This window comes from Phasianus colchicus, chromosome 3 (genome assembly GCF_987193195.1).
Source record: "Phasianus colchicus chromosome 3, bPhaCol1.hap1.1, whole genome shotgun sequence".
NCBI classification, from domain to species: domain Eukaryota; kingdom Metazoa; phylum Chordata; class Aves; order Galliformes; family Phasianidae; genus Phasianus; species Phasianus colchicus.
In genome coordinates, this window is record NC_143438.1 from 61,201,915 (window position 1) to 61,229,657 (window position 27,743).

Genomic DNA, 27,743 nt, shown 5'->3' on the forward strand with positions numbered 1-27,743 from the left:
ATACACTATTGTTACATTACAAATAAAAAAATCAAATATAATTAGTACAGCAATCACAAACAAAACAAAACCAAAGTATGCTGGATAACAGCCAGTGCTGTGAAGATGGTATCATTTCTATGCTAGTTTCTTTTTAAGTCAACACGTAAAGCACCTACTGTTTAAAAAGATTTGTTTAAATATATACACTATTAATTCTTATTTATACATTTTAAATAGCATTCCCTCCTAAAAGTGCACTCTTTCATTTCTTAACAATAATCCCCGTTAAACAAAATAATTCTGAAAATACCACTCACTCCAACCTTTTATTGCTCAACCGCAGGCATAAGGGCTCAGAGGGAATCCTGCATTCTAAAGATCATAAGCAGCTTCTTCAATTTTAAGAAGTTAAACTGATATTCACAAGCAAAACAAAGAAATCTCTATTTTGTTACTGTTGGCTGTTTCTTTTTTATTTTTTAAAGGGTAGGATCAAACTCATGTTATTTTTAGAAAAGCATGTAAATTTGCTCTTTTAAAAATGGGAGCCAACCAAACATGGAGATAAGAGGGGAATCTTCTTAAAATCATCAATTTTGATTCCTTACATTTCAGCCCAAGCATAACTCTCCCAACTGTAAGCATACCCCCAATTTCATTAACTGACATTTCCACAAGAAACTGAGAAAGCAGCAATGAGCTCTGCTAACCCTGTGACAGCAATAATGGGTTCTACTTCTTCAAAGATTTTAAATGAAATATTTTCCTGTGGAAAGTTGGCCCGTTGTGTATGCATAGGGCTGTTAGTAGACAGCCTTGCAGCACTGTGCCTTTGTGAAGCTGCTGGCATGTTCTTTTGGAGACTGTGTCTACTTCACATCGTGCATATTGTAACCACAATACGCTGCTTTTTCATGTCCGTAACACTGAGGACATCCCAAGTGGATTTATGTTATTTCATTTAAGAAGTTGCTGTTTCTTTGCTCTTCGCTGAAATTCAAGTAATTCTCAGAGAAACAGGACTATTAAAAAAAAAAAAAAAAAAAAAATCAACCTTACTAACTAAGGCGTTTTAAGTAGTAAAACTCTTGCATTTGCCTCCAAAACCTCCAAATGATTCATTCCAATTCATTCTCCTGGGGGTTCCCATTTAGATTTTTGTTTGTTTTTTGCTGTTGTTGGGTAGTGGGGTTGTTGTACTGGGCCCGTATTTTCAGTAGTCATCTCTCATTTAGGTTACACCTATTAAGCCATAGTAAATTTTAAAATGTTCAAGTAATTTATATCTTCTTTGTCATGAGATGCTGTATCAAAAAGTGGTTGGCCCCTAGCCAAGAAAGTAAGCAAGGTAAGCGCTCAAAGAGAATGTAGAGCCACAGCCTAAATCCAGAGGTAACACTGCAGCAAGAAGTTGGGCTGGATGTTTTTTGTTCCTGCTGTTTAGGAGAAAGGTGTACATTTCAAGTCATTTCAGAAGCCCTGTTCACAGGGGGCTTCACACCCACAGTGAGTCAACACCTTCCGTGCCCTCGTACCCCACCACAGTTTTCCTGACTCTAACAGGGAAGTTAACACGCACGTGGGTGCTTATACAGGCACACTGATTCACTTCAAATTACAACTGCATCCACTGGAAGCAATTAAAGGAAACATCTGTTCAAATTTACACTTCAGTGTTCTTTATTTCACTTCTCCTGTACAGTTACACATCTTGCCAGCATGTAGATGAAGCTTAGCCTTACTTGAGAGTATCAAAAGCCATCTTTCTCAAAAACACTAATATTTAAATGCGTGAGAAAGCTATGTGAAATAAGAACACTGCACCAAAAAATGCACAATCCTACATGACACCAAAAGAGTTCATTTCAGCAGATGTAATTTTGACACCATTTTACCATTCCTTTGTGAGACGATTTTGTTTTAGGAACTGGAGAATTCTGATCTATGTGAAATTAGTGGATCTCAGAGATGACAGTAGGTGTGAGTCAAGCAGAGCTATTATCCGTGTCTACTTCTATTTAGTTAAGATTGAAAGTATCAAGTTACTGCTGAAATGGGAAGCATGTCAAAAGCAAACCAAGCCTTCCTCTTTACACAGTAAAAGGCACACAAACTTCTGCACCCTTACCACAAAGGCATTAAAGTAAGCACCTTTCCTTGGAATAAGGATAATGTGCAATAAATATTTCAATTTATTTCAAAATTAAAATTCTCTCATATACAGTGCTCATATTTATTTTTAACTGAGGAATTTTCTAAAGGAAAGGTTGAAAGTGTCAAAGTGATAGCAGTCTTCTCTAAAACGCAAACGATTCAGGTGACTCCTTCCCCTCAGCCCCTCCTCACTTAAGTTCCTTCCCAGGAACGCTCCACTGCCAGACTTTTCTAAAGCTCAAGCTGTGACAAAGCACAATCCTCTGCTCAACATTTTATATACAGAAATAGCCTTCAGACAGCTAGACTGATTCATGGGAGACTAACTGTTTTCAGAAGTCGTGGCAAGCTTCCAGCTGCTGCATGTGCATCCTGTTTCTCATTGAATAAGCACTGCCAGTTAATCAATGCATCAGCAAGGTTGGTTCTGGTGTGCCAGATTACTTTATAGATTTCAAGTTGCCAAGTCACTAACTTACAGATTTGAGGCCTTCAGTTTTTGCATTTATTTGTGAAAATGTGATTCTTCTATTTTACCTATAAGTACCTATACCTATAAATTGTTACATATTCACTCCCTCTGCATAAGAAGTTAGTCAAGAGAGAAATTCAAATTTACGTCAACAAAATGGGGGGGCTATCCTTTAAGTGGATCACATCAGTTATTTTTTTTTTTTAAACATACAAAAATAAATCCTCATGGGGTATTTTGCACACTAACGCTCAGAACAGTTTAAGTGATTAGAAATGTAAAAAGTGAAGACTTTTCTGAATACAAACATATACAATACAAACATTTCTGAACTGGTAAAAACCCACATGTGCACAAACACTGACTTCAATATCTTAAATGCTCTTAATTCCTTTGAAGCTGTATTAACATCTTTCATCCATTCAATGTTATTTTACCATTAGAAGAAGCAACAATAGTGCACTTAAATGTGACTATGAAGATAGGAAGCAAAGTGCAATTATCAGATAAACATTCCATCCTTAGGGAGCAAGCGTAATGGCTCCTTCTTAAAAATTAGCACTGCAGGTCTGATGAACACTCTACTTATGTGGATACCAGCTATAATATTACAGACACAGGGAAACCTGCATCCCAAATTGAAGCCAATCGAGATGGGTAGTCTTTATGGCCAATGAAACACATGTATTCCTTGTTACATTCCTTGTTGTCACTGAGTAAACAGCTAGCTTCCAAAAGCTCAACTATTAACAAATGCTTGAGAGAATCATTTCCTTCCAGTAAATCGCTAATTTGCTCTGAAGAGGGCAGCCATTATTTGTTTGGGTTCTTTGTTGTTTTTTTTTTGTTTGTTTGTTTTTGTTTTTTTTTGCCAGTTACTGACCAATGCTAGTAATTGAAGCCTTTTAAGAGAAACTGATTTGCTAATGAACTTTTGTTTTTTTCTTACAATTGCCAACTTCTCTCCTGCTGTTGTATTAAAAGTCATAAAACATTTGAACCAGCTCAGTATTTGGGAGGAAATATAACAAAGCATCAAAATGGCTGTGTTGGATCAGACAGCCATGCATAACCACACCATGTTCACTTTATCTTCACCATACACTTTCTTAACTTGCTTAAACTGACATATGCAGAAATTAGAATTGACTACAGTTACACTTACTTCAAGATTTCTGACAAGTGTATACAACTGTGTGAATGAAATTTTTTTTACATCTGAGGAAGTGCCAGTACAATGTAATTAAAGAAATGTATATGTCATACTGTAAAATTTAAGACAAGTTTAGTTTCAATTGCTTTTTATGTGTAGCTCATGTTTATAGTGTATTCTTGAGTGGAATTAAGTACCTGGGATAGGATTAACCTTGTCAAGTTTCTAGTTTTGCCTGGTTTCGCCTTTCCAGTAGCCTCAACTAGCACGGTAAGAATCTCGCATGGGCTTAAATTTTAAGACTTACATGGAATTAAAAATTATAAAGAACTTCCAATAACCCACATTACAGCAGATATTCATCTCAGTGCATTTCCTAATAACTAATTTACAGGTAACAGAGCCAGCCTGGGTAGCAGTATGGTAATATTAAAAGCTATTGCCAATCACACACTTGCTTATCATGCACTGAATAAGATGATATAATTTTTTGACATACGTACAAGATTTAATAACTAATCACTTTGTGTGGCCCAGCCAATAAACATTACATTTGAACAGTAATTTCTTCTACCCTTATTAGATTTTAATCTATCAAGAGTGATCCATTGGCTCAGTTACATTAGTAATTCCTGCATCTTGACTATCCATCTCCTCAAGCTCCTCAACAGAATTTCCCTTTTGTGCTTTAGACCTTGCAGGGAAAGTTGTTCCCACAGAATTCACCATGTTATCACCAGCTGACTCAATATTCAAGTGTTCAGTACCACCCGGTGCAGAAAACGGTTCAGGCAAGCCAGCCTGAAAGCTCCCAGTTTTAGCAGTTGAACTCACTGCCTCTACTTTTCTTTGAGATACATCAACTGATGCTGACTGCTCTGTATTCTGATCCCGCAAATGTCTATCCATTGAAGCCTGAATAGAGGAGATCATTTCCTGCAACTTTTTTCTCTGTGCCTCAATCAAAGTAGGGTCGAGCTGCCTGCTGTCTCTCATTGTCACAACTCCAGGAGCTATTCGGATCAGCTCACTCTTACCAGAAGCACCTAGGAATATAGAAGGCTCAATTTTAGCAGGACTGAAGTCTGTTTCTGTACTATGCTTTCTTAAAAGTGGTGTTTCCCTGGCTCTTTGATCATGTTGTTGACTACCAGATGCAGTTCCTAGCGAATGGCCCTTTCCTTGAAATGCAGTTATGTTATGTAGCTGTTCAGATTTCTTTTTCACTACTCCACCACTACCCAGCTTCAGCATTCCATGAGATGGACTTGCTTCCCTGCTCCGTGAAGTAGCTTCTGCTCGCACTTGACTTAAGGCCTCTTTAACCAAGTCTTCGACATCAGGACCGATAGGAAAGTGCCCAGCAGCATCCACACACAGCTCTAATCGATCTTCGGCCGCGTTGTACACAAAGTTTTTACCAGGCAGATGTGGAAAAGTACAGTGCTTGCCATCAACCAAACCTATAAAGATTAAAAAAAAAGTTATTCAAAAAGTTGCCATATTTTAAAGGCACGCTCAGAACACACAGCAATTCTGTACTTAAAATTATTGCGTTCAAACCAGAGAAAACAAACTTTTTGCTGTTGGGGAAAAACAACTACAGCCACATGATGTCACCATTCACAGCATTGCTGCTTGCTATGCTGATTCTAATGAACTGACAGGATTGCAGTACTACTGAATAAAATAACCAACTTGAGAGGACCTGCAGGTCTAATGCAACAGAAGTTGAAGAAACATATCAGCTTGCAGTAATACCAGGAAAGCCAAAAACCATCAGCACCCAGAGCTTGCTGCTGACCCCCCCCAAAAAACCCCAAAACCCACCAATGAGAAATATCCAAAGAGGGCACATTTCAAATCACTGTACATTTTGAATCTGGAGAAGTATTAAGATCCCTTCTGTACTAGTTAAAATAGCAGGGTTTTGGTGTGTACAACTACACTAAAGCTGAACAAGCTGGTATTCCTTATTTCTTGCCTTCTCAGAGAAAAAGTGCTGCTAGATTAAAAAAAAAAAACTTTTCAAACTTACTATGCTCAGTAGTCCTAGAGACTGTAAGTATCAACCTTTACAAAACAAACATGAGACATTATTTTATTTCATTATTCTACTTCTGTTTTGACAGATGTGCTAAAATTGAGAGTTCACTAGGAAGATTTCAGTTCTGAAACAGCTGTCTCAAAGAAAAAGATCAGTTTTCCAGTTTTTTAATCACTAAAAAAAAATAACCACCAGGAATTGCACAGAGTAGAAGATGTCAACAAAACCCTTTTTCTATGTAATCCAAAATGGAGTCAAAACAAATATTCTAAGCATCAATATAAAGGTCACTCAAATAACATAAATGTACTTAAACAGTATTTATGCTGATTACCCAAATAACCGGTCCAGTTCTGCCTCCAAGGCTTCCAACTCACACATTCCTACAACTGCAGAGAATCTACAGATATTTTCTTTATTTCAAGAACTTCAGACAGAGTTCCTGTGTTTACATATCCCTGGGAACCGATAGCCAACCAGCCAAAACACACTACAGAGTTTAACTACAGTTAAACTACAGGTGGTTTAACTCCAACCACCTAAGTTAGCCTGAAGAACAAAACCGAACAACATTAATTTATCAACTCAACCTTCACTTGCAAAAGAGAGCACTGTAAGAGCTTCTATGACCAGTCCTGAAAACCAAATGAGATCTCAAACTATATCTGCTAAATCGAACTTGAATCAATTAATAGTACCTATACTTGATGGACAGCTTTGCTCCAAATATTCAGTATAATAATGGCATCACTGCATTAAACAAAACATTACAAACATGTAAGGAGCTTCTTGATGTGAAAAAAAAAAAAAAAAGTTGCACATCACTGTTTGATGTGGAAATTAAGTAGTTTATAAAAATGCTAAAATCATGCAAGTATCTTAATGCTGAAATCATAGTTCTCCCTACCAAAGTGTCAGCAGTACAAGATATCTGAACAAACAGAAATGCAATAACATTCAAACACAGAACGTCACCTCCCACAGCCTTAGTTCTTACAACGTCAGGTGGCAAAAATAACTTTTAAGCCAGGCATTTTCTGTGAGTTAATGACTAGCTGGGTTAACATCTCTTGCATTTGTTTCAGGCTCTCAGATCCAGCCAGTCATTAATCAGTCCAGAATTGGGCATCGTTTAAGCTAAATCACTTACCACAAACAATATAAAACCTATACTGCACAAGCTTAGTAATAGGAAGAGAACTAAAACAAAGCAGATTCGCTGTAAGACACCTGCAGGCCCATTTTATTTCTCAGGCTAGTAATTCAGTGAGATGCAGCATGCAGTGAGAACATGACACATTTTAATTATTGCAAACGTAACACAAATGATGTGATAAAACACCTGTTTCCAAAAATAACCAAGGTTAAGTTGATAAAACTGCTTAGGGGCAGTAAGAAACCAGCCAAGGAAGCTTTATAACAGATGAAACCAAAAGAGCTAAGCCAGAATTGCAAAGGCTTCAACAAGAAAATAAACTTCAAATGAAGGAAAGAACTCCATACTAAATGCTTTGAAAAGAATCAGATGTTAGTCTTTACAGCCATCTCAAATCTAATATATTAAATACTGTAATTGTTTGCTACATTATTCCACATACAGCCCAAAATGAGATATTTATCTACACAAGCAGATGGGTAGCTTTCCTTTTGAACAACAATCTGAAGAATACAAAAAGCAAACTTAACCAACCACTTCAAACATCCACTAATCCTGTATAAAATACCTAATAAGAAGCAGACTAAAAAGATGAACTCTTGATCAGCAAGTGTTTAAATGCATAATAGGAACAGACTATGACTTTTTCTTGTTTTTTTTTTTATCTTTCCAGTTGCTGGAAGTTGTTCATCCAAGTCAGTATCTTTAAATAGAGATGCATGGTTATTTGCAAGACATTTAAGTTGAATGAACCAGCCGTCATCCAATTCCCCAGTCGTACAAGGAGTCTTACAATATTACAAAAAGTAAAGATGTACCATGCCAATAAACAACAATTTACAGTGTTAAAGGTTTGAAAACAGACAAACAAAGGGGGAAAAAAACCAAAAACAAAAAAATACCTGTGGTTTTCTTCATTATGCTGTAGAATACTCCACCCTGCTGAAACAATTGAGGAAGTCCCTTTGCATAGGACCAGACGTCTTCTCCTGTAAAAGGCAAACACAATCACTAGAATTAAACGCTCTTATTTTAAGTTTATAGGCAATAGTTGGAAAACATAACTGCTTGAGTAAAAACTGAATCCTCGCTTGTAAATGCAATTAAGAATTTGAATTGTTATTGCAACTTATACAACAGGAACCCAGGACACCTGAGCAGCTTTCAAGAAAACCACAGTCTGCAGACAAACCTCTTAGGTTCTAGTACAAAGGTTCCCAAATTTGATTTGATCCAAGCTGCAGCGCCTGGTTCTTTGCCAGGCTGTAAACTCAAGTCCCTATCCTATTCCTCATGCTAGAAAATCACTAAGACTCTTCCAGAATTCAAGTACATATCCTTGCATGTCAGTTGTATATCCGTACACCTTTCCCCAACCATGTCTCCATTACATAGTTGCTGTACAGGCTTCACCCTGCAGCTGCAGCACTGGTCTCCATGCAGGCAGCTGGGCAGGAGCTGTGGCCACGCTGTGCTCTTCTGGGCACATACAAATGAAACAGCAATTCTGGGGACCCACCAGCCCCACAGAACTTGCAGTTTTCAAAGATGCCAGAAATGGCATTGAAATGTGACAACTTTAAACGTTGCTGGAAGTTTATTTAAAAATGAACAAGAATAAAATAAAATAAAAAACACTCTAGAATACTGTAAGGCATGTGAAGAACTGAGCAATTTGACTATGATGACAATAGCATTGACCTGACAGAGCACCTAATAAATGAGGTAAGAGCTGCACTTTAACCTATGCTCTCCTCCTCATTTTGCTAACCATTCACCTGCCTTGCAGAAACAACACATGGTGTAGTGACAAAGTAGTGCAAATGCTAGCAAGTTCCATCCTCCTGACGCAGAAAAATTAAAGGATACTCATTCATTCAAAAATGTTTTTCCTCACTTCATATCAAGCCATCCGGGAAAGTATTGAGATACTTGAAATAGAAATTACATCCTTTGTAGGCATTAAGTTCTCAATAACCATTTGTCTCAGTTTTCTATTAAAATGGGGAAATGTAAATAATCAACTAAAATCAGAGGATGTAGTTACTACATGGAATATAGACAGTTGGAAAGCACGAGGATGCAAAATATCCATCTAAATTTCTTCGCTTGTTGTTAAGGGCAAAATAGAAGCTATAGCTTACATGTGCTTAATATACTGAATGAATCCTTTCTTCCCTTTTGTTCAGTGCACATCCCACAAGGTTACCTGCAGCTACCGTGCTAGCCACCACCTCAGGTAAGAGGCCAGGTGACCACCACAGCAGCAGCACTATGTGTTGCCTTGTGCTACAGAGACCTTTACATTATTGCCCAACTTTCCAAGCTCCCTTCCTTGCCAGGCAGGGCCTCCTGTGCACTCCCTGCTTGCTGTGCTCCCCAGCAGAATACTTCTGCCACTCTCCTCTCCACTCCAGGCGTTATTCAAGACCCCATTCTCTATAAAAAAGGACAGCACACCTTCCTGCTTTTGCTTTAGGTATCATACACAAAGGAGCCCTACACAATCTGGTTCATCATAAACATATTCTATTAAAGCATTACATGCCATTTCATCCCGTTCTTTCACACATCAAGCTCAGAGATTCACCAACTAAGCACTAAAACAACAGATGGATCCGGTCAGACATCCACTTCCCAGAAAGAGCACGCAGCCAACAAACCACCTGCTACTTCCTTACTCCCCTGACCTACTAAGAGGGGTGTCTTATCTTTTGACCTTACCCTGACAACCCCCACTTCTGAATTCACTCACAAATTCAAAGCTCCTCCTAAGCTCTCACTGACCTCACTAAAGACAGCTCAAGGGAGCAATCTTTTGTCCTCCTCACAACTGCCACAGCTTCCCTCTTTTTCATACAGCTGCACAGAGGGAGGGAAATCACTGATGAGAATATCTATTCCTATTCCTTTGCCATTTCAAAAGAGGCTCACTGCTATCCTGCATCCCTGTTCTCATTTACATTTGGAAATAGACATCTCCCTATGCAATAGCTCCACACTATCACAGCTGTGGCTCTTTGCTTTCCCCTCAAGCAGCAGCAACCTGAAGTCTTCCTTTTGTCAGTTTAAATACTGCACACAGGAACCAAAATAACCACTACACTGATAAGCAGTAAAACAGTTTTCAGTTTGCTTTAGCTTGGGGAAGCCACAGCCAGCAGCCACAGTGGCTGACTCTATTTGCAGGCTCCTGTGCTGCTGCATTTAGCAACCCATTTTTATGGCAGGGTTCCTACAAGACCCCCGCTAGGCCTTCAGTAAAGGCCTAGTTTTATAAATTAGAGGCATTCTCCAAGAAGAAATTATATCTGTATGCTCCAGGCAGGCTTTTTCAAACCTTGCACCAGAGAAGCACTATTGTTTAGACAGCCTTTGATGCAACACTAACAAGGACTACATGCTGGAAAGTATGGAGAGAAGGGCTCAAGAAACAAAAGCATCAGCCACCGAAAGAAACACAAAAAACCTACACTGTTTTGATAGAGATCTCAGATTGGAACACCAAAAATAACCAAAGCAATTGCAACTGGACTTTCCCAGACTCGAGTAACTACTGGGTAGGATTGAACTGGACTGTGTTTGAGGTCTACACATCTTTGCTCCCATTTGGGTTTCGCTGTTTGTTTTGGTTTTGTCTACAGTGCAAGACGCTTACAGGCCACAAGTTCAGTTGGGAGATCACTTAGATTAGAAACTCCCTGCAGATGCTGCATTTATCAGAGATGATTTTCTCCACACTATTCTCACCACAGCACACACTCCCTCAGACCAGAGCTCAGCCCCACAACATGAGGAATGGCAACAAACAAAGAGTACTCTACCCACAAGCACGCTCCATGCACTGCTTTGAGGAGCAGGTGTCCACTAACCTCTGCCAGTCCATGCCTGAGACCATCACTTTGCACAGCAGAGGAGACATGCAGGAGTGCAAAATAAACCAAAAGTTCAGCTGATAAGCACAGGTTACAGGGAACTACAGCTGGCACTAAGACAGGCGGTTTAAATCCAAGCAAATCCTGGTATCAGTCAATATTCTTAATTTAAACCTGGTTCTTTGGATTTCACATGCACCGATGGATTTATCAATGCAAAAACAACTGACCAAAATAGATTCATATTTGGCTTGCACACATCCAGGTGATTTTGCATGGATGTAATTACATCAGTTTGAAAATACTATGTTTTTACTATGTTAATGCAGAATTAAACTTCCTGTAGTGATTTCCTTGACGATTGTATATTTTGAGCTAAAGAAAAACAGGGGAGAAAGCTTAAAAAAAAGTCAGTATTAATATGTAGTAGTTCTGAAATTACAGTATCTGATTTCCCAAAGCTCATTTTCAACTGATATGCATAAAAACAAAATACCAAGGTTTCAAATTTTAATGAGTTAGCTAGCTGAAACCAGAAAAGTCTTAGTAACTAAAATAGGAAAGAAACATCTATTCAGACAAGAGAAGGCTCTGTATGTAATCATATCTTTTAAACATCCAGAATGAGTAGCTATAGAACTCTGAATACAAACTTTCACTATGGGCACTTGGTGGGGAGAGGAACAAAACAGAAAAAGTCTGATCCAAAGCTCGTTGAATAGCAGAGGAGAGATGCATGTTCTCATCTGACCATGTTAGATGAACACTTAACAAATACAAGTTACAGCTAGAGCACACAGGATACTCTGACTCTCAAAACTCCACAGCACTATTCTTTAACACACAACTGAGGAACACTGTGGTTTCTTGTCCCAGAAAGGCTGAATACAGCAGCTGAGGAACTGGCACCTGAACCCTATTATGAAAGTGTAATGATTTGGAGTTTTTAAAGCTTGTCTCTCATCTGAAAAATAACAATAGGAAGTAGTTGGCTGCCTGGATCTTTTCCACAAGTATTGCTGAAGGAAAATGACGCCCTGATGTGAAAAGCAACTACATAAATATAGCACCTTACTCAATAGCTGCACACATTGTTAGAACTAGTTGGTCAATGGTTTGCTACCACTTTTAGTTGTGCTAGTAACACAAAATGGATAGGGAAGCGTGAGGTAAACTCTATTCTAACCTGTGCTTCTCAAGCAAAATCCCACAGCAATGACAGCCAGAGACAAAAAACGATGCTGGAATACAAGATCAGCTCATGCTTTATAGATAAGCATATGTAAAAAGAAAAAAAAAAAAAAAAAAGATAATAAAAAAATTAGACACCTTCATGCTGAAGTCACTAAGATATTTTAAAGCACTTCAGAGTATTTTGTAAGCCAGTTACATTTTCAAGAGAACAGGAAAACACTCTGAGTTTCATTTTCAAACCAAGAAACCCAACCTAGCCTTCTCCTGCACTTTGGAACTGCAGCACAAACGTCAGTGGATGAGGTGCAGAGTGGCTCAGCATGCTCTTTCTTGCCAGAGGTATGGGAGGGAACAAGCAGGCTTGGAAAAAAAATCAAAGTTCTGCATTATGAACTTCTGACATGTCGCTCTATGATTATGCCATGGTTTTGTTTCTAAAACATCACATGCTTTAGCCACACCAAACCCCTCCAGCAGAAGAGAAGTCTCACTCTTAAACAAAAACAACTGCAACAAACATTACTGTTCAACTTGTTTAGATAGCTAAATGGTAATTATTGTTCTGCTTCCTATTACTAAACAGCAAGAACTGCTCAACTTAATAAAGAAAAGTCATTTCAAAATAGCACACTCATACATGCTGGAGAGGAAGGAAAAAAAAAAAAAAAAGCAAGGCCAAGAAAAGCTGTCTTTTGTCAGTCACCAAATTAAAATATTTAGTTATCCAGAGAGCCTGGCGCACAAATGAATGCCCAAGTCTCCTGAGCCCAAACAGGAAAATAAAACCACAGGCAACCAGGAGAAGTTCATTTGTTTTGAATGATTAATGGCCATTTACGAGAATGACAATTTATGAGCACAGCTTTGCCACCCTACGTCTACATTCGGGATTCAAATATACATTTAGCTACTTTCAGTTTCTCCTCTGCTTGCATTCTCAAATGATACATTTCACAGCTCCTTAAAAAGACCAGATCCTGATGCAAAATTAGCACGTCAGCTACAGAGAAAATGTTGTATTGATTAGCTTAAACCAACACAACTCCCGAAGGAAGAAATGCTACAACTTTTCATCCTAGAAAGGTGAGAATTGAGTCCTCAAACTTCCCACAAGCAGACAGGCAACACCCCCCTCTCATACTCACTCTGATTTCCTGTAATCTGCGGGAGATGTAAGGAGGGCGAGCATGCAGCTCACACACATACACCTCAGATATGTGCTTTACTGACCCCAGAAAAACAGATATCACAAGTAGAGAGACAGTCAGAAGAGGAAATACACCATCTCCTAAACAGTAACTGTTTCAAGAGGATTTTATAGCAAAGAACAACTGCCTGACATACACATTTTAAGAAGTAACAACACTTAAAAAAAAAAAAAAAAAAAAAATCACTGATGGCATATTAACTGTTGTTCTAATAAGAGGAATAAAGCCACTATCCTCTTCCACAGTTACAGATTAGATGGATGTAATACTATTTTGTAAAATTGTAAATTCTATTTAAAAAAGCAATTTAAAATACAACTTGAAGCCAGTCTTACCCATCAGTGTTGCTAGAAGACACAGAGAGTACATCTCCTTATCAATTTGCTCCTGCAGCTCCTTTGATGAGATTTTACTGGTCACTGCCACATCGTCATGTTTCACGGCATGGGCTGTGTGTGCTGCAGCAGGCTGGCTGCTCTCCTCCTTACCTTTCAGGATTTCTATGGCAATTCTGTCACCATGCTGCAAAGGCACAGGTTCATTTTCCATGCCTTCTTTGGGAGGCAAAAGCTCTTTAGGAGGAAAGCCATAGCGAATACATTGCAAATATGGAGGAATATTAAACTCTCTAGCTATGCTTTCCTGTAGTTCCAAGAAAGTGGTAGTGCACTTCAGAGTAAGCATAGACTGCCTCCCATCATTTGTTGTTATTCGGATTTTCTTTTCCTTTGTAGATGTTGGTGAATATGGGGTTTTTGTTGGCGTAGCAGGTGCAGATGATGGCCCCTCACGAACAGCCCCCGGAGACACAGTCCTCGGTTGCCCTTTGTGCTCTTGTTTTATTTTTTCACTTTTCCGTTTCTGCATCACAGAGGCCTGGTCTGCAATGTTCTGCTGAATAGTTCTTTCAGTTTTGCTCATATTTAACTCCTCCTTGTGCAAAGTTTTTGTCTTCTGCCCAGTCAAAATAATTTTGGTTGGAAGTTGCGATTCTAACTCTTGTCCTTGCTGTACCTCCCCAGCTCTCTGGGCGTGAGCACCATCAATATTTACAGGGGTATAATCATCAGGGTTCTTTTTGGCAGTTTGATGCAATATCGTGTTGACAACTTTCTGAACAAGAATCTCACTACCAAACTCACCAGGGAAGTGTTTGGTGACAAGCTTCATGGCAACATCATACACGTTGCTGTTCAAAGAGGTGTCACTTTCGTACTGAAACCAATAGACTGTCTCTCTCACCACTCTTCCACTCCACTCAAGAGTAATGGGGAACGCTTCAGGGAGGTTATCATACTCTTTACCTTCCCAGTAGTGCTTGAATCCACAGCCACACTTGCCACCTGTAGACCTAGTGTTAGTTCTGTCTCCATCCAAATACGAAACAGAGCCATCTTCTCGGACACGACGCACCAAGTTACTGTGACACCAGTTACATGTAGTCAAACTACTCAGGCTGTAGTCTGGTACCAGCACATCCTTTGCAGGGCTGTAAGAACATACCAAATTGTTCAGGGGAAAGCTGTAATTTTTGTCAGGCCGTAACTGACCGTGGGTATTTTTTGCCAGATTATACAATTTCCCCCCTGGAGCCAACCACTCTGGAGGCACATGATGTTCTGAAAGGGCTCCACACATCAGGCACCTGTGAAGGCGGTTGTCCATCACTGCTTTTTTGGCAGCTGCCGTGACTTCTTCGGGCTGGACTCCTATTACCCCAGTCCTTCTGTAGAAGTACTGATGCACATCAGCTACGAGACTGGGGTGAATACCGTGTTTACTCATGAAAACTTCCTCCATTGCAGCAACCAGCCTCATCAAATACTTATCTTGCAAGCTTCTGTCTCCTCCGATAACACAACCACCGTCCTCCTCTAACTTGATGTATTTTTTTATGAGGTCTTGTGGAACTCCCCAGGCTTTAGGCAGGAGCTTCCTAGGCAGTTTAGGTAAAGCAGCACCTTTTATTCCAACCAGAGGAATATAATGGTTACGTCCTGAACTACTCCAGGCGATGCAGATCGGCTTGTTCAACATGCCATCTTTTCCCATACATTTTTCTAGGGGTACCAGACCAGGGAGGAATGTTGCTGAATAGTCTCCGGAGCTTCGCATTCCGCTCAGTGAGTCTAACAGGATGATAGGCCGATGAAGCACATTGGCCAGGCCAAAGATGTGAATATTCCTAAGGCCCATGGGCACACCTTCCGGAGGAACAAACAACGGGTCGCACTCATTGATGATGTCCTCCCACTCAGCCACGTCGATAAAATCGTGGAAGAGCGCCTTGTAGTGACTCAGGTTCTCCTCAAAATGCTTCTTCAGGTTCTCTCGCAGAGCGTGCCAGAACAGTTCCCTGCCCACGAGCGCCCGCGAGACCGCGTGGACCAGACAGTGGCCGTCTCCATCCACGTGGACGGGAATGAGGCACTCCTGGCTGTTGTTGGCCTTCTTGATGTCTTCCAGAGTGTCATGCAGGTAGATGAGGCTGCCGGAGCGGTCCTTGCCGTAGCCGACGGTCTCGACGTGCTCCGGCTCGATGAGGAAGGCGCGGTCCCCCAGCAGGGAGCAGTCGAAGATGTCTCCCTGGTTCATCTCCGTGAGGAGCTTGGCCTTGCCCGTCTGCTTGTCCATGCCGTAGCGCGCCAGGATGGGGGCCAGCAGCTTGCAGTGGTAGTTGGAGAGGCCCAGCACCTTGACGAGCTCGGTGTTCCTGCGGGGCGGCCCGGCGCCGCTGACGCCCAGCAGCGCGTTCCGCAGCAGGTTGTGCAGCACCAGGTCGGGGTCCGTCACCTCCTCCACCGCCAGCAGCTGCCGCTGCTCGTGCCGCTGCCCGCAGTCCGTGCACTCGATGCTGCCGGCGCCCTGCGGCCCGTGGGCCGGGAAGAACAGCCGCGCCTGGCATTTGGGGTCGGGGCAGGTGCCCGAGAAGATGCGCCGCTCCCGCTTCTTGGCGGCAGCCGGCGGCGGCGGCTGCGGCTGCTGCTGAGGAGACGGCGGCGGCGGCGGCTGCTGCCGGGGCTGGGACATCGCTCCGCTCCGGCCGGGCTCGCCCCACCCGCGCTCCTCCGCCTCACGGGCTCATCCCCTCCTCCCCGGCCGCCGGCCGGCGCCTGACGGATGCCGGAACCGCCGCCGGCCGCAGCGCCCCATCCACCGAGCGCCCTCCCGCCGCCGCCCCGCCCGCCAACGCGGAAGCCGCCGGCACCGCCGCTCGCCGCCGCTCCGCCGCCTCGGCCGTTGCCCGTAACGCAACGGCCTCTCTCACTTCCAGGCCGACGGCGCAGGCGCGGCGCCGCGCAGGCCGTCGGGAGTCGTAGTCTCCCCCGGCGCCGCGACCCGCAGCGCGGACGGAGCGCGGACTACGAGGACCGTCGTACAGCGCGGCGGGACGGGGCGAGCGCGGGGCGGGGCGAGCCGAGCGCGCCGCACCGCCCCGCGGGGCTGCTGGGAAGGGTAGTCCGTCCCGGGTGGGCCGCGGAGGCTGGGGTCGAGAAGAGCGCGGTTCGGCGGTTTTGCAGGCTGCGTGCCGGGATCGGGGTGACAGCCACGCGTCACCTCCCCTCGGCGCCGGCCTCCCCCGGCTCCGGCAGGTGCCGGCTGACGGCGAGGGGCAGGCGGGGCGGCTGGACGCGGCCCTCGCTCGCCGCTGCGGGCAGCGCTGCGGTTGTGTCACGTCCTGAGCAGCTCAGCTGCACTGCGCTGCGGTCGCTGCCCGCGTAGGAACGGGGGGAGAACGCGCTGTGAGAAAGGGCTCGTGGGTTGAGATCGCTCACTGCTTATTGTCATGGGCTGAACGCACAGCATAGGAGAGCAGTGCCGTTTATTACCTATGACTAACAGAGAGTAATGAGAACCAAAAGCAAACTGAAACCACCTTCCTTCCCTTCCACACTGTTCTGCCTCTGAGCAGCACAGGAAAACAGGGACAGCCGCTCCTCCACAGTCACTCTCTGCCCCTGCTCCGTGTGTGCGCCTCCCATGGCATGCCGTCCTTCCCCAGCTCATTCCCCCGTGGGCTTCCCACAGACTCAGCTCTCCCAGCACCTCTCTGACATGGGTCTGTATCATGGGCCTCAGCCTTCAGGAGTGCATTGTTCCAGCACAGGGCCCCACAGCTCCTGCTGCGGCTCTCCATTGGCTGTGGCTTCTTCAGCCACATCCACTGCCGCCCCTGGGCTCTTCCATGGCTGCAGTGGAGCACTGCTCTGCATGGTGTCCATAGGCTGCGGGGGGACAGCCTTCTCCACTATGGGCCTCTCCTGGGCTGCAGGGAACTTCTGTTCTATGCCTGGACCATCTCCTGCCCTCCTCCTGCACTGACTTTGATGGCTGCAGGGCTGTTTCTCTCCCATTTCTTCCAGCAGCTGTTGCCCAGCAGTGTTTCCCTTCCTTAAATCTGTTCTCCCAGAGCACATCCAACATCACTTGTGGCTCAGCTCTGGCAGTGGCAGATGCCTTCTGGAGCAGCTGGAGGTGGCTCTGATCTGACATGGGACAGTGCTGGGCTCTGCTCACAGAAGCCACCCTTGCAGCCCCACCACAAACAAAACCTTGCCACATAAACCCAATATACGGTGTGAGTCCCAAGGGCTTTCCAACTGTGGAGGTTTCCAACAAGCATCTCTGGAACTGCCTGTCTTCCTCAGCCAAATCCTGTGCAACCATGGCAGGCAGACACTGCTTTGCACCTGGGTTGCATGAGGCAGCAGAGCCAGGCCTGATGCGGTGGCACTCGTCCCACTTTTTGCCCTGCGGCTTCTGGGGCTCCCTCACCCCAGTGGGGCTTGCTGTCCCCACAGCTAGGCCATGCCCTGCCCCAGGGGTGAGCAGAGGACATAGAGGTGTGGCTCAGCTGCTGACTGCTGATAGCACACAGGCAATACATGGGAGGCCTCAGGGTGAGGCATTAGCACCAATGATCTCTCTTGCTGATGTCACCACGCTGATAAGTAAGGAGCATGACTGGTGCAGCCCTTATCTGCAGTAGCCATCTGAAATGGCACTGCACAGGCTGGGAGACAACTGGCAAGAAAGCAGAAAGGGACCCCCAGGGGTGTTGGTGACAGCAGCTCAGTGTGAACCAGCAGCGTGCTCTGGCAGCTGTGAGAGAAATCCACATTTTGGGGTGCATTAAGCACAGCATAGCAGCTGGCCGAAAGAGGTGATTGTCCTGCTTTATTTATCATTGCTGTGGCATGACCTGGAATATTGCATGCAGTTCTGGTGTCTCCAATATAAGAAAGATGTTAAAGGTCCTTGAAAGCATCCAGAGGAGGGCAACAAAGCAGGTAAAAGTGATGAAGGCATGTCCTGTGAGGGGAGGCTGATGGCATTGTGTTGTGCAGGCTGGAAGAGAGCAGGCCTCACTGCTTTCTGCAGCTCCTTGAAGGGAGAAGCAGAGGGAGGTGCTGGGCTCTGCTTCTGGGAATTGATGGCAGCGTGGGAATGCACAGAGCTGTGCCAGAAGAGCATCAGACTGGGTATTAGGAATCATTTCTTTACTGAGGGTGGTCAAACAGTGGAACAGGTTTCCTAGAGAGGTGTTGACACCCCATGCTTATCAGTGTTGAAGAGGCATTTGAACAATGCCCTTAATAATGTTCTTTAACTTCTGGTTAGACCTGAAGTCTATTTGACTCTTTGTAGATCCCTTCCAACTGAGCTATTTTATTCTATTTAAAGTTTCTGACAAAAGTCAGAGGAAAAAGTGTTCAGAATTTCCAGCCTAATTACTGCAGCTGGCAGCACATCCATGTACTGATCTCAAGAGGGGTTACTTTGGGCTTTTAAGTTCTCTCATAACCATTCCTGAAAGGGATTTATCTTTTAATAAAGGAAAACAAAAGTGGACATTCTGGAAGACAAGACAGTACCTCGCTAAGTTTGCCGCACTCGACAGCATTGCCAAGTACCAGAGCCATCCAGCCATACAAATAAAAGGACAAGAATGATAAGGGTTTTCCTGCTTTCCTCCTCTGTTACCTCAGTGCTACAAAGCAAACAACTGATGAGCATCCCAGAGGCTTGGCTATTCTGTTTTAAAATTAGACAGCATAGAAATAATAAAAATGCATTTTGCTTGTACTTCCCAATGCAAACAGTGGGTTTCACTTTCATTAATCCATTGAAAGTAATTTATGCAACAAACATTTAAATTACAAGTATGTAGATGATTAATGCACTCAGAAGTATTCTGTTTGTGTGCTTTATCACAGGCTTTAAGATAAAAGATGTCTCCAGGCCTGGCCCTGTGACAAACTGAGCACTTCCAACTTCCAGCCAAGTCAGTGGAGCTAAGCATGTTCATTCCCTCTCAGTTACAATTATTTGTCAAGCACAGAAAATATATATTTGGGTGTAAAGATATATATTCCACAGTATAATCTGTTTTCTGATCTTTCAAAAACTGGGACAGGCTTGAAGAGATGGTAAAATTTATGAGACAGATTTTCATTCTTGCCTGCTACTAACTCTTATTTATGTGCATGACAGTAGGGTAGCAGCATCACAGACTACATAATCCTGCCATGTGCCTTGTGCCTGGGGATACATCAGCAGTCTGTGCTCACTCACTCCATAGCCTTCCCTTCATGAGATACAGTAATGCAGATGCAAATAGGGAAGCTTCTGTCCATTGTGAAGCTGCATGGGAGCCATGGAGAATGAAGATCATTCAGCAGGTGTCAGAAAGTGACAATCCTGTTGTGACCCAGCCCACATTTTAAGGGAATGTCTAAGAGCTTTTTCGTAACATCAGCAGCCTCTGGAGCAATCCATTTCTTCACAAATGGCAAGTAGACACTTTGTCATTGCTTACTAGTATTTGCTATTAAATAATAGGTAGCAATCCAGTGGAATAATTAGCTTTTATTGTCAAAACTGACAGAAGTTTTGATGTTTTATTTACTTCTCTAACCAGATGTTTTTATGAATGTGCTTGAAAAATTATGACTGTAAAGTCAAAAGTATTTCTCCTTCTTCCTCCCTGCATGAACTTTGCAGACAAATATTATTCAATAAAAGAATCCATGTTTTATGGTGACTTGATCCTAACTAACGTATTTTAGATTAATGCTGTCTGTAAGTATTCTAGCTATACATTGACTTCATCAAGATTGACTGCCCCGCTGATTTCTGCAGCTATAAATTTTCATCACAGAATCTTTGATAATAATCACAATAGTTTGGCAAGCTAATGATTTATGCAGATTAAATACAGATTTGTTTATGGGCTGTGTATGCTGTATTTGGCAAACAGGATAGGGAAGTCTTGTTTTATATGACTGAATACATATCATATCAAGTAACTAAACCTTTGAGCAGTTTTAGAGGAGAACTCATGAAATACAGTATCTGTCACGTGAGATATCCTTTGGAAGTATAGCACTGAGTCCTATCAGAGATCGCAGCAACAACCACAGTATTTTCACAGGCAAAGTGAACAGCAGCATAACAGTCAGGTGGAGGAGGATTACTTTCATATATTTGGTGATCACCACTGTCACAAAGTTACATCTATTTACAATGGCTCAGAAGAGTGATTACTTCAACAACAGGATTTATCTGAACCCATGGTACTTCGCAGATGATGCACTGTCAGCAATAATATCCAGGCAACCACTTCAGGTTGAGGATGTAATTTTTAAATGTAAAGTATGATCTTCATCCAAGCTGTTCTCTCTCTTCCTCATCCTACACCCTCAGGAAGGGCTTATCCCTAGAGGGAAGCAGTTACTTCCCAGAGGGACTTGTTTCTGTGAGAGCCTTTAGAAGAGCAATGGCAGAAATGTCCTGTGAAGGGGCTTCTAGCTAAATGTAAATAAAAGGTTTGGATGATATGTTGAGGATGATGATGAAGTAGAATATGCTCTGTTTTGTCAAGAAGTGAAAATTGTCATCAACCATCAGCCACAACTGTGTACAAAACTGAGTGCTCTCTATACCCTGTGTTATGGATAGAGAACAGCTAACAGTCTGGTGGTGCCTCACCACATGGAGCAGCCCCAAACCCCTCATTTTTATCACTCTCTTTAAGCCAATTCTACATTCCAAGCCTGGACCACCTGTACTTTGCTGCAATTGCTTGTGACAGGTTAACACCAATATCCAGAACATAAGCAGCCAAGTTCACTGCAGCATGCCAGATGTGTGCCACAGCCCAGGCCCACGTCTTTGTCTGCAAGGTGCAGCCAAGCACAGAGCTCCAGAAGGACAGAAATCACCAGTGAGCAGCTTCAGATCAGCCTTCATCAAGGTTTGGGGTAATTAGTGGCAAGCTGATGATGTTTAGAAACAGCATCTGACTTTTTGTGTGGGCACAACATCCTCCATATACCTCTTCTACAGCCTCCTGATGGCTTCCAAACTTCTTCTGTGCTTCTACCTGGACACAGCTTGAGCTGCTGCCACTGCAACAGATTCTGGCCTTCCTGCACTGGTAGGTGCACCTTGTGAACACCATGGCATTCCTGTATACAAAGCCAAGTCTAGGCTGCTCAAAATGAGGTAGGTGTGTGTTAGCAAAAAACAAGCATGAAAACAACATGCCAAAAGGAAGTACAAGGCAGACATTCTAATTCTACTGTTAATTACAGATACCCAAATTACCCTGATGCAAAGTCAAAATTGCTGGTGTTTGTGCAGGTACAGCCTGGCCCAGTTGGAGCAAGGCTCCAGCTGCCTCCTTCCTTTCCTTTCCGTTCAGAGCAGGAACAACCTCTGCATGCAAGACAGGCTGCTCAATAGCTGCTCTGTTTTGCTCATTTGCTTTTCTTTTTTTCTTTTTTTTTTTTTTTAACCTAGGTTTTTATTTTGCTTCTTGGATCAAAATCTGGTTCCTAGGCCCCATCTTGCAAGCCAATTTAATTGATTTCACACGCAAACTCCTTCTCAAAATTAGGGCTCTGCATTTTTTATCCTGAATTATCTCTTTGAGACTCATTGCTAGCATTAAAGGAGACAATTAACAAAATTGATTCATCAGAACTGGCAGTGTCCTGCAACAATCAATAGAAATTGATCTTTAAGGCAGTCAGCCATTACAAAAGAGGAGAATGTAAGTGTTATTAGCTTAGATGTGTAACCTGATTACACAGAAATCTCAATGGCACTTACTGTGAATATTTATCTGCTTTCCATAGCGCTCTGTCAAATACAAATTGGCAGTATTAGAGTATTAGTTATAATGGTGCAATCCCATTATACTAAGAGATAAATGCCTCAAAATAAAATAGGTTGAGCAACTAACACATTCACTGCTGTATTGATTTGTATGTTCACAGAGCATGCACAGTCACTGATCTCAGCAGCCGTTAAAGGTTTACTTCAGTGTCTGTGTGTCCTGATCATGTGCCTGCTCCTTAGTGAAATTCTCTGCAAATGCTCAGTTTAGAAGAGACAAACAAGCAGCCATATCCAGTACAGATGAATTCCCAAGCCAAGGATGTAAATTAACGGCACAAACAAGGAATGCTTCTTACAGAGCACACAGGGCACTAATGCTGATTTGTGATTGTGCTTAAATTTTGAAGTATTTGAGAGGCAGAGAGCTTGTATTTTTAAGATTTGAAGGCACACAAGAGAACTTTGTATTCAATAATAGAATGATGGGGGGGGATGAGCTGGGTGGAAATGTAGAATCAAAACCACTCACTCCCCAGGTTTCTCCTGAGGATTCTAGCCTACATGTTACTGCAACTGAAATATAAACTAGAGGTACCCTTTGGACTGGTTTATTTCACTTACCTTCAGCAACTCATGGGCATAGACACCTTTACCACTAGTAGCAATAGCTGGCAATAAGAGGTGTATGACAGATAGATAGAAATAGGCATCTGTAAAGATTATTAGTCCATTTTACATGCCTAACATTCTTGAAAAAGGAAGTTTGCAAAAACAAAGAAATACAACCCTACTACTGAGTAGGAATTGCTTTGAGGCGAAACTTTGCTTGAATCTGATGTAAGGCCATTCTCAGTAAGAATGAAGATGCATTGCCTATTAAAAAATAACAGTCCTTTGGCCTTTGGGAAGTATTCATAGAATCATAGAATCTTTTGAGTTAGAAGGGATTTTTAAAGGCCATCTAGTCCAACTCCTCTGCAATGAACAGGGACACCTACAGCTACACCAGGTTTTTCAGAGCCCCACCCAGCCTGACCTTGAATGTCACCAAAGATAGAGAATCCACCACTTTTGGATGTTAGGGGGAATTTCTTCACACAGAGAGTGGTGAGATGCTGGAACAGGCTGCCCAGAGATGCTGTGGGTGCTCTGTTCCTGGAGGTGTTCAAGACCAGGATGGATGGGGCCCTGGGCAACTTGATCTAATGCCTTGATCTAAAGGAGGTTGGTGGCCCTTCCCATGGCAGGAGCTTGGAACTAGATGATCCTTGGGGTCCCTTTCAACCCAAGCCATTCCATGATTCTCTCTGTGGCATCATTCTGTGATTCCATGATGCTCTCTGGGCAACCTGTTCCAGTGCCTCACCACCCTCATTGCAAAAAACTTCTTATATACAGTCTAAATCTCCCTTCTTTTTTTGCTTGAAACCCTTCCCCCTTGTCCTGTCACCACAGACCCTGCTAAAGATTTTGTTTCCTTCCTTCTTATAGCATCCTTTAAATACTGAAAGATTGCTATCAAATCTCCAGAGCCTTCTCTTCTCCAGGCCAAGCAGCCCCAGCTCTCTCAGCCTGTCCACACAGGTGAGGTGTTCCACCCCTTGGTTCGTTTTTGTGACCCTCCTCTGGATGAGCTCCAACAGGTCTCTCCTGTACTGAGGACTCCACATCTGGATGCAGTACTCCAGGTGAGACCTCACCAGCACAGAGTAGAGGGGGACAGTTACCTTCCTCAATCTGCTGGCCACACTTCTTTGGACGCAGCCCGGGATATAGTGGGTTTTCTGGGCTGTGAAGGCACATTGTTGGCTCATGTCCAGCTTGCCACCCACCAGTACCCCCAAGCCCTATTCAGCAGGGTTGTGCTCCATCCTGTTATCCCCTAGTTTGTACTGATAGTGTGGGTTACCACAACCCAGGTGCATTACCTTGCACTTGGATTTATTGAACCTCAAGAGGTTCACGAGTGCTACACTGCCTTTTTTGCAGTCACCGGGAACTTCATCTGACTGCTGTGACTTCTCAAATATCATTGAGGGCAGCTTGATGACTGTGTCAGCAAATAACTTCAGGACTCTGGGTTCATCTTATGAGGACCCATAGACTTATGGATGTTCTGGTTCCTTAGACAGTCATGAACCTGATCTTCCCTTACATCAGGAGGGGCAATGCTCCCCCAGCTCCCACCTTCCAAACTGCCTGCTTGATGTGTAGAGCAGTCACTAGTGAAGACTGGGGCAAAAAAATTGCTGAATACCTCAGCCTTCTCTGTCCATTTTCATCAGCCTGTCTGTATTGCTCAGTAGAAGGGGTGCACCCTTCTGGACTTTACTCTTCTGATTGATGTACATGTAGAAGCCTTCTTTGCACCCCTTGCCATGTCCAGTTCCAGTTGAGCTTTGGTTTTCCTGACTCCATCCCTACACAGCTCAGCAGCATCCCTGTACTCCTCATATGTTTCCACTGCCTGTGCATTTTCTTCTTGCTCTCCAGTTTGACCAGCAGGCCCTGTCCAGCCGTGCTAGTCTTTTGCTTTCCTTTCCTGACTCCTGACTCCGGAGGATGAAGATTTCTTGTGCACTAAGGAAAGGTCTGCCAGCTCTGCTCTGCTCCCTTGTCCTTGAGGACAGATTCCCAGGGGTTTTTGTTGACCAACTCCTTGAAGAGCTGCAAGCTGGCTAGCACCTAGTCTCTCTAGCTTGGCTGTGTTATCCCATGTATACCTTCTCATGAGCAGGCTCGCTATCACTCATTTCCCACTTGAAATCTAGCTTGAAGCCCTGTCAGTAAGCCCAGACAACTCCTGGGCTATAATTCTTTTCCCACTATGACTTAGGTGGACCCCATCAGAAGTGTCAGGATGGAGAATTGATCTACTCCAGGCAATAAAATCATTTGCTTGCAGCATGGAAGAACAAATTAATTCTTTCCCTTCTCTAATTCTACCAGAAAAACAGAAACAAAAAACAATGTGGTCCTAGAGATTTTGTAATTTCTAATCTGTATTATTATTATTTCCATAAAATTATGGATGGTATTTATGCCTTTAAGCACAACGCTGACAGCCTGAAGCCAAAACCACATACCATTAACCATGTGGGACAGGGCCGAAACCATCGCTTGTGTTGCTTTGCTGGGCTGGTTCTGGCAGTAGGTGTCAGCAGCAGCTCACTAAGGAGCCCTCTGATGCCAGAAGTGCCGCTGAGCAGATGATGCATTAGGGCTGTAGGGTACAACTGCAGTGTCACTCTGTTGCCTTTTATCAGATTACTCCAATAAAGAAAAACAGAGAGCCTGAGTGCTGAACATCCCAGATGATTGCAGACAACTGAGCCAATGAGCAAGACACACTGCAAGTGAAGCTTTGGTTTCACACTTGGGCTCATTCATACAGCAGACGGGGTAGAGTCGTGCACAAGGCACACACTGATATTGTTACTTCTTGAAGAATATTGCACACTGAGAACATGAGTGCCTGCTCTGAGGTCCAGAACACAGCAGAAATCTGCTCAAACAACAGCAACAAAGCAGGAGTGAAGAGAAAGCAAAGCAGAGGTCTCACTGTGATCTATCTGACTGCCATAGACAGCTGTGTAAGAAAGACTCAGTGGCTGTAATTTTCAGGAGAGGATTTCAAATAAAATCATACTAAGGTCCTTCATTACCACCAAATTCATTACACACATTAAAAGATACCTTCCAGTATTTGAGTGCAATGGGAGGAAGCTGGCTAAAAAGTAGAAAGTTTGGGAGATAACTGTTAATGTAGAAGTAAGACATCCTATAAGGACTTATTTCTGTCTAAATTTGGCTCATACATTTTCATGTGTGGTTCACGTACATGAAAAGAAGTGATAGCTATTTTATCTGGATATTCATGAGTTCCGGCACCCTCTCACATAACACTTTATAATCAAGCTAGCAAACAACACAGAGATCAGATACTGCTGTCCTAGCTCAGAAAGCTACGGTTATAGCACACTTATGTAACCATGTGGAGCAGCTGGTCAGCACCAAACTGCAAAAGCCTACAAAATGAGGTTATGCAGGCATCTGTCCTTGGTCTGCTCATCAGCTATGTGCAAGATGATATTTATTAAACTTGGGGACATACTAAGCTGTTGCAAGCACTTTGAGGTAGAAATTTGTAGTTCATAATGAACTTGACAAGCTGTGAAATAAGCAAGTCTGGAAATCAGCAGATACAATGCTTTAGTCACAAGGTAAGAGAATACATTTATCAGAACCATTTTACAGAAAGAATCAGGGTATGCAGTGAATCATGCCCTGATCATGAGTCAGTCATGTCATATTGTTACAGAAAAGCAAAGTCTTTTGAAGAATTAATACAAAAGTGTTGCAGATGAGATAACATGACACAGAGGCACTTGTCGCAAGAGCAGTGTGTGTTGGTGCTTCATTTCAAGGAACATGTGAACTAGCAGGAACTGGTTTAAAAAAATGAGAATCTGAGAAAAGCAGCTGAGAGCTTATCTTCTTGTATGTGGGTCAGCAGAGCTGAGAGTTTCAGCTGGTTTTGTAACAACTTGCAGATCAAAGAATATTTGGATTGAAGCCAGCTACCCATCCCAAGAGTGTTATTCCCCGTTCAGCCCTTAAAGCTCTTCCCTGGCTCTCTGATGCATTGATATCCATGAAGGAAAAACATGATGGAAAGTATCAAGTCCCAGTCTCACACACAGAAAAGCAATGGGGTAGGAGTGAATGAAGGAGATGCAAGTGGGCACTCTGGTATGGGAACACAGCCAAGGCAGCTTCTTGTGAGCCCCTGCCATCCCCTCTCCTTATTGCAGGCGTTTTTACTGCAGCTGTCCAAGTAAGGTGAGGAAGCAAATAGAGGATATGTAAGTGTGCCCCAAACTCTGCCTTTCAAGTCTTGACATAAGAGAGTCCATGGATGGTTTCCCCAGATAACCCTTTAGAAACAGATACTCTCTGATAATAATCTGAAGTACAGAATGGTATTTTTAACATTGGCTTAACATTACTTTAAGTTGACTTAATCCCTACCCTTAATATTGTGCCTCAGTCACTTTATAGGACTCCAAACACATCCGATAGCAGCTATCTCCCAGCATGTGTGCAGAAAGATTTCTCCTAAACTCCCAGTGGTTCCCACCAGCAAAGCCACTACCTCAGATCTGGACAGCTACTGGTGTTCAAAATACGCTTTGTCCAGGACACATCCATGCACAACACAGCCAGAAATGTGGGCACCCACTCTGTTCTTCCTGCTGGGGCTGAACAAGACTGTCTGTGTTAATGAAGAGTGAGTATTAAGCAACAGCTCTTCTGCTTTATGCACACACAAAGAAGATTTTTTGCACATAAACTCTATTAATTCCTCCGCTTCAA

General features: G+C 43.2%; 1 protein-coding gene across 1 annotated transcript; it reads right to left on the minus strand.

The window, feature by feature from the left end:
• Positions 1-1,638: 1,638 nt before the first annotated feature.
• VCPIP1 (valosin containing protein interacting protein 1) lies at positions 1,639-16,497 on the minus strand. Its single transcript, XM_031604886.2, has 3 exons — positions 13,577-16,497; positions 7,867-7,953; positions 1,639-5,224 (listed from the first exon to the last, which is right to left on the minus strand). Exons 1-3 carry the CDS (start codon positions 16,269-16,271, stop codon positions 4,356-4,358), a joined length of 3,651 nt encoding a protein of 1,216 aa, XP_031460746.1. The 5' UTR covers positions 16,272-16,497; the 3' UTR covers positions 1,639-4,355.
• Between the last annotated feature and the right edge of the window lie 11,246 nt (positions 16,498-27,743).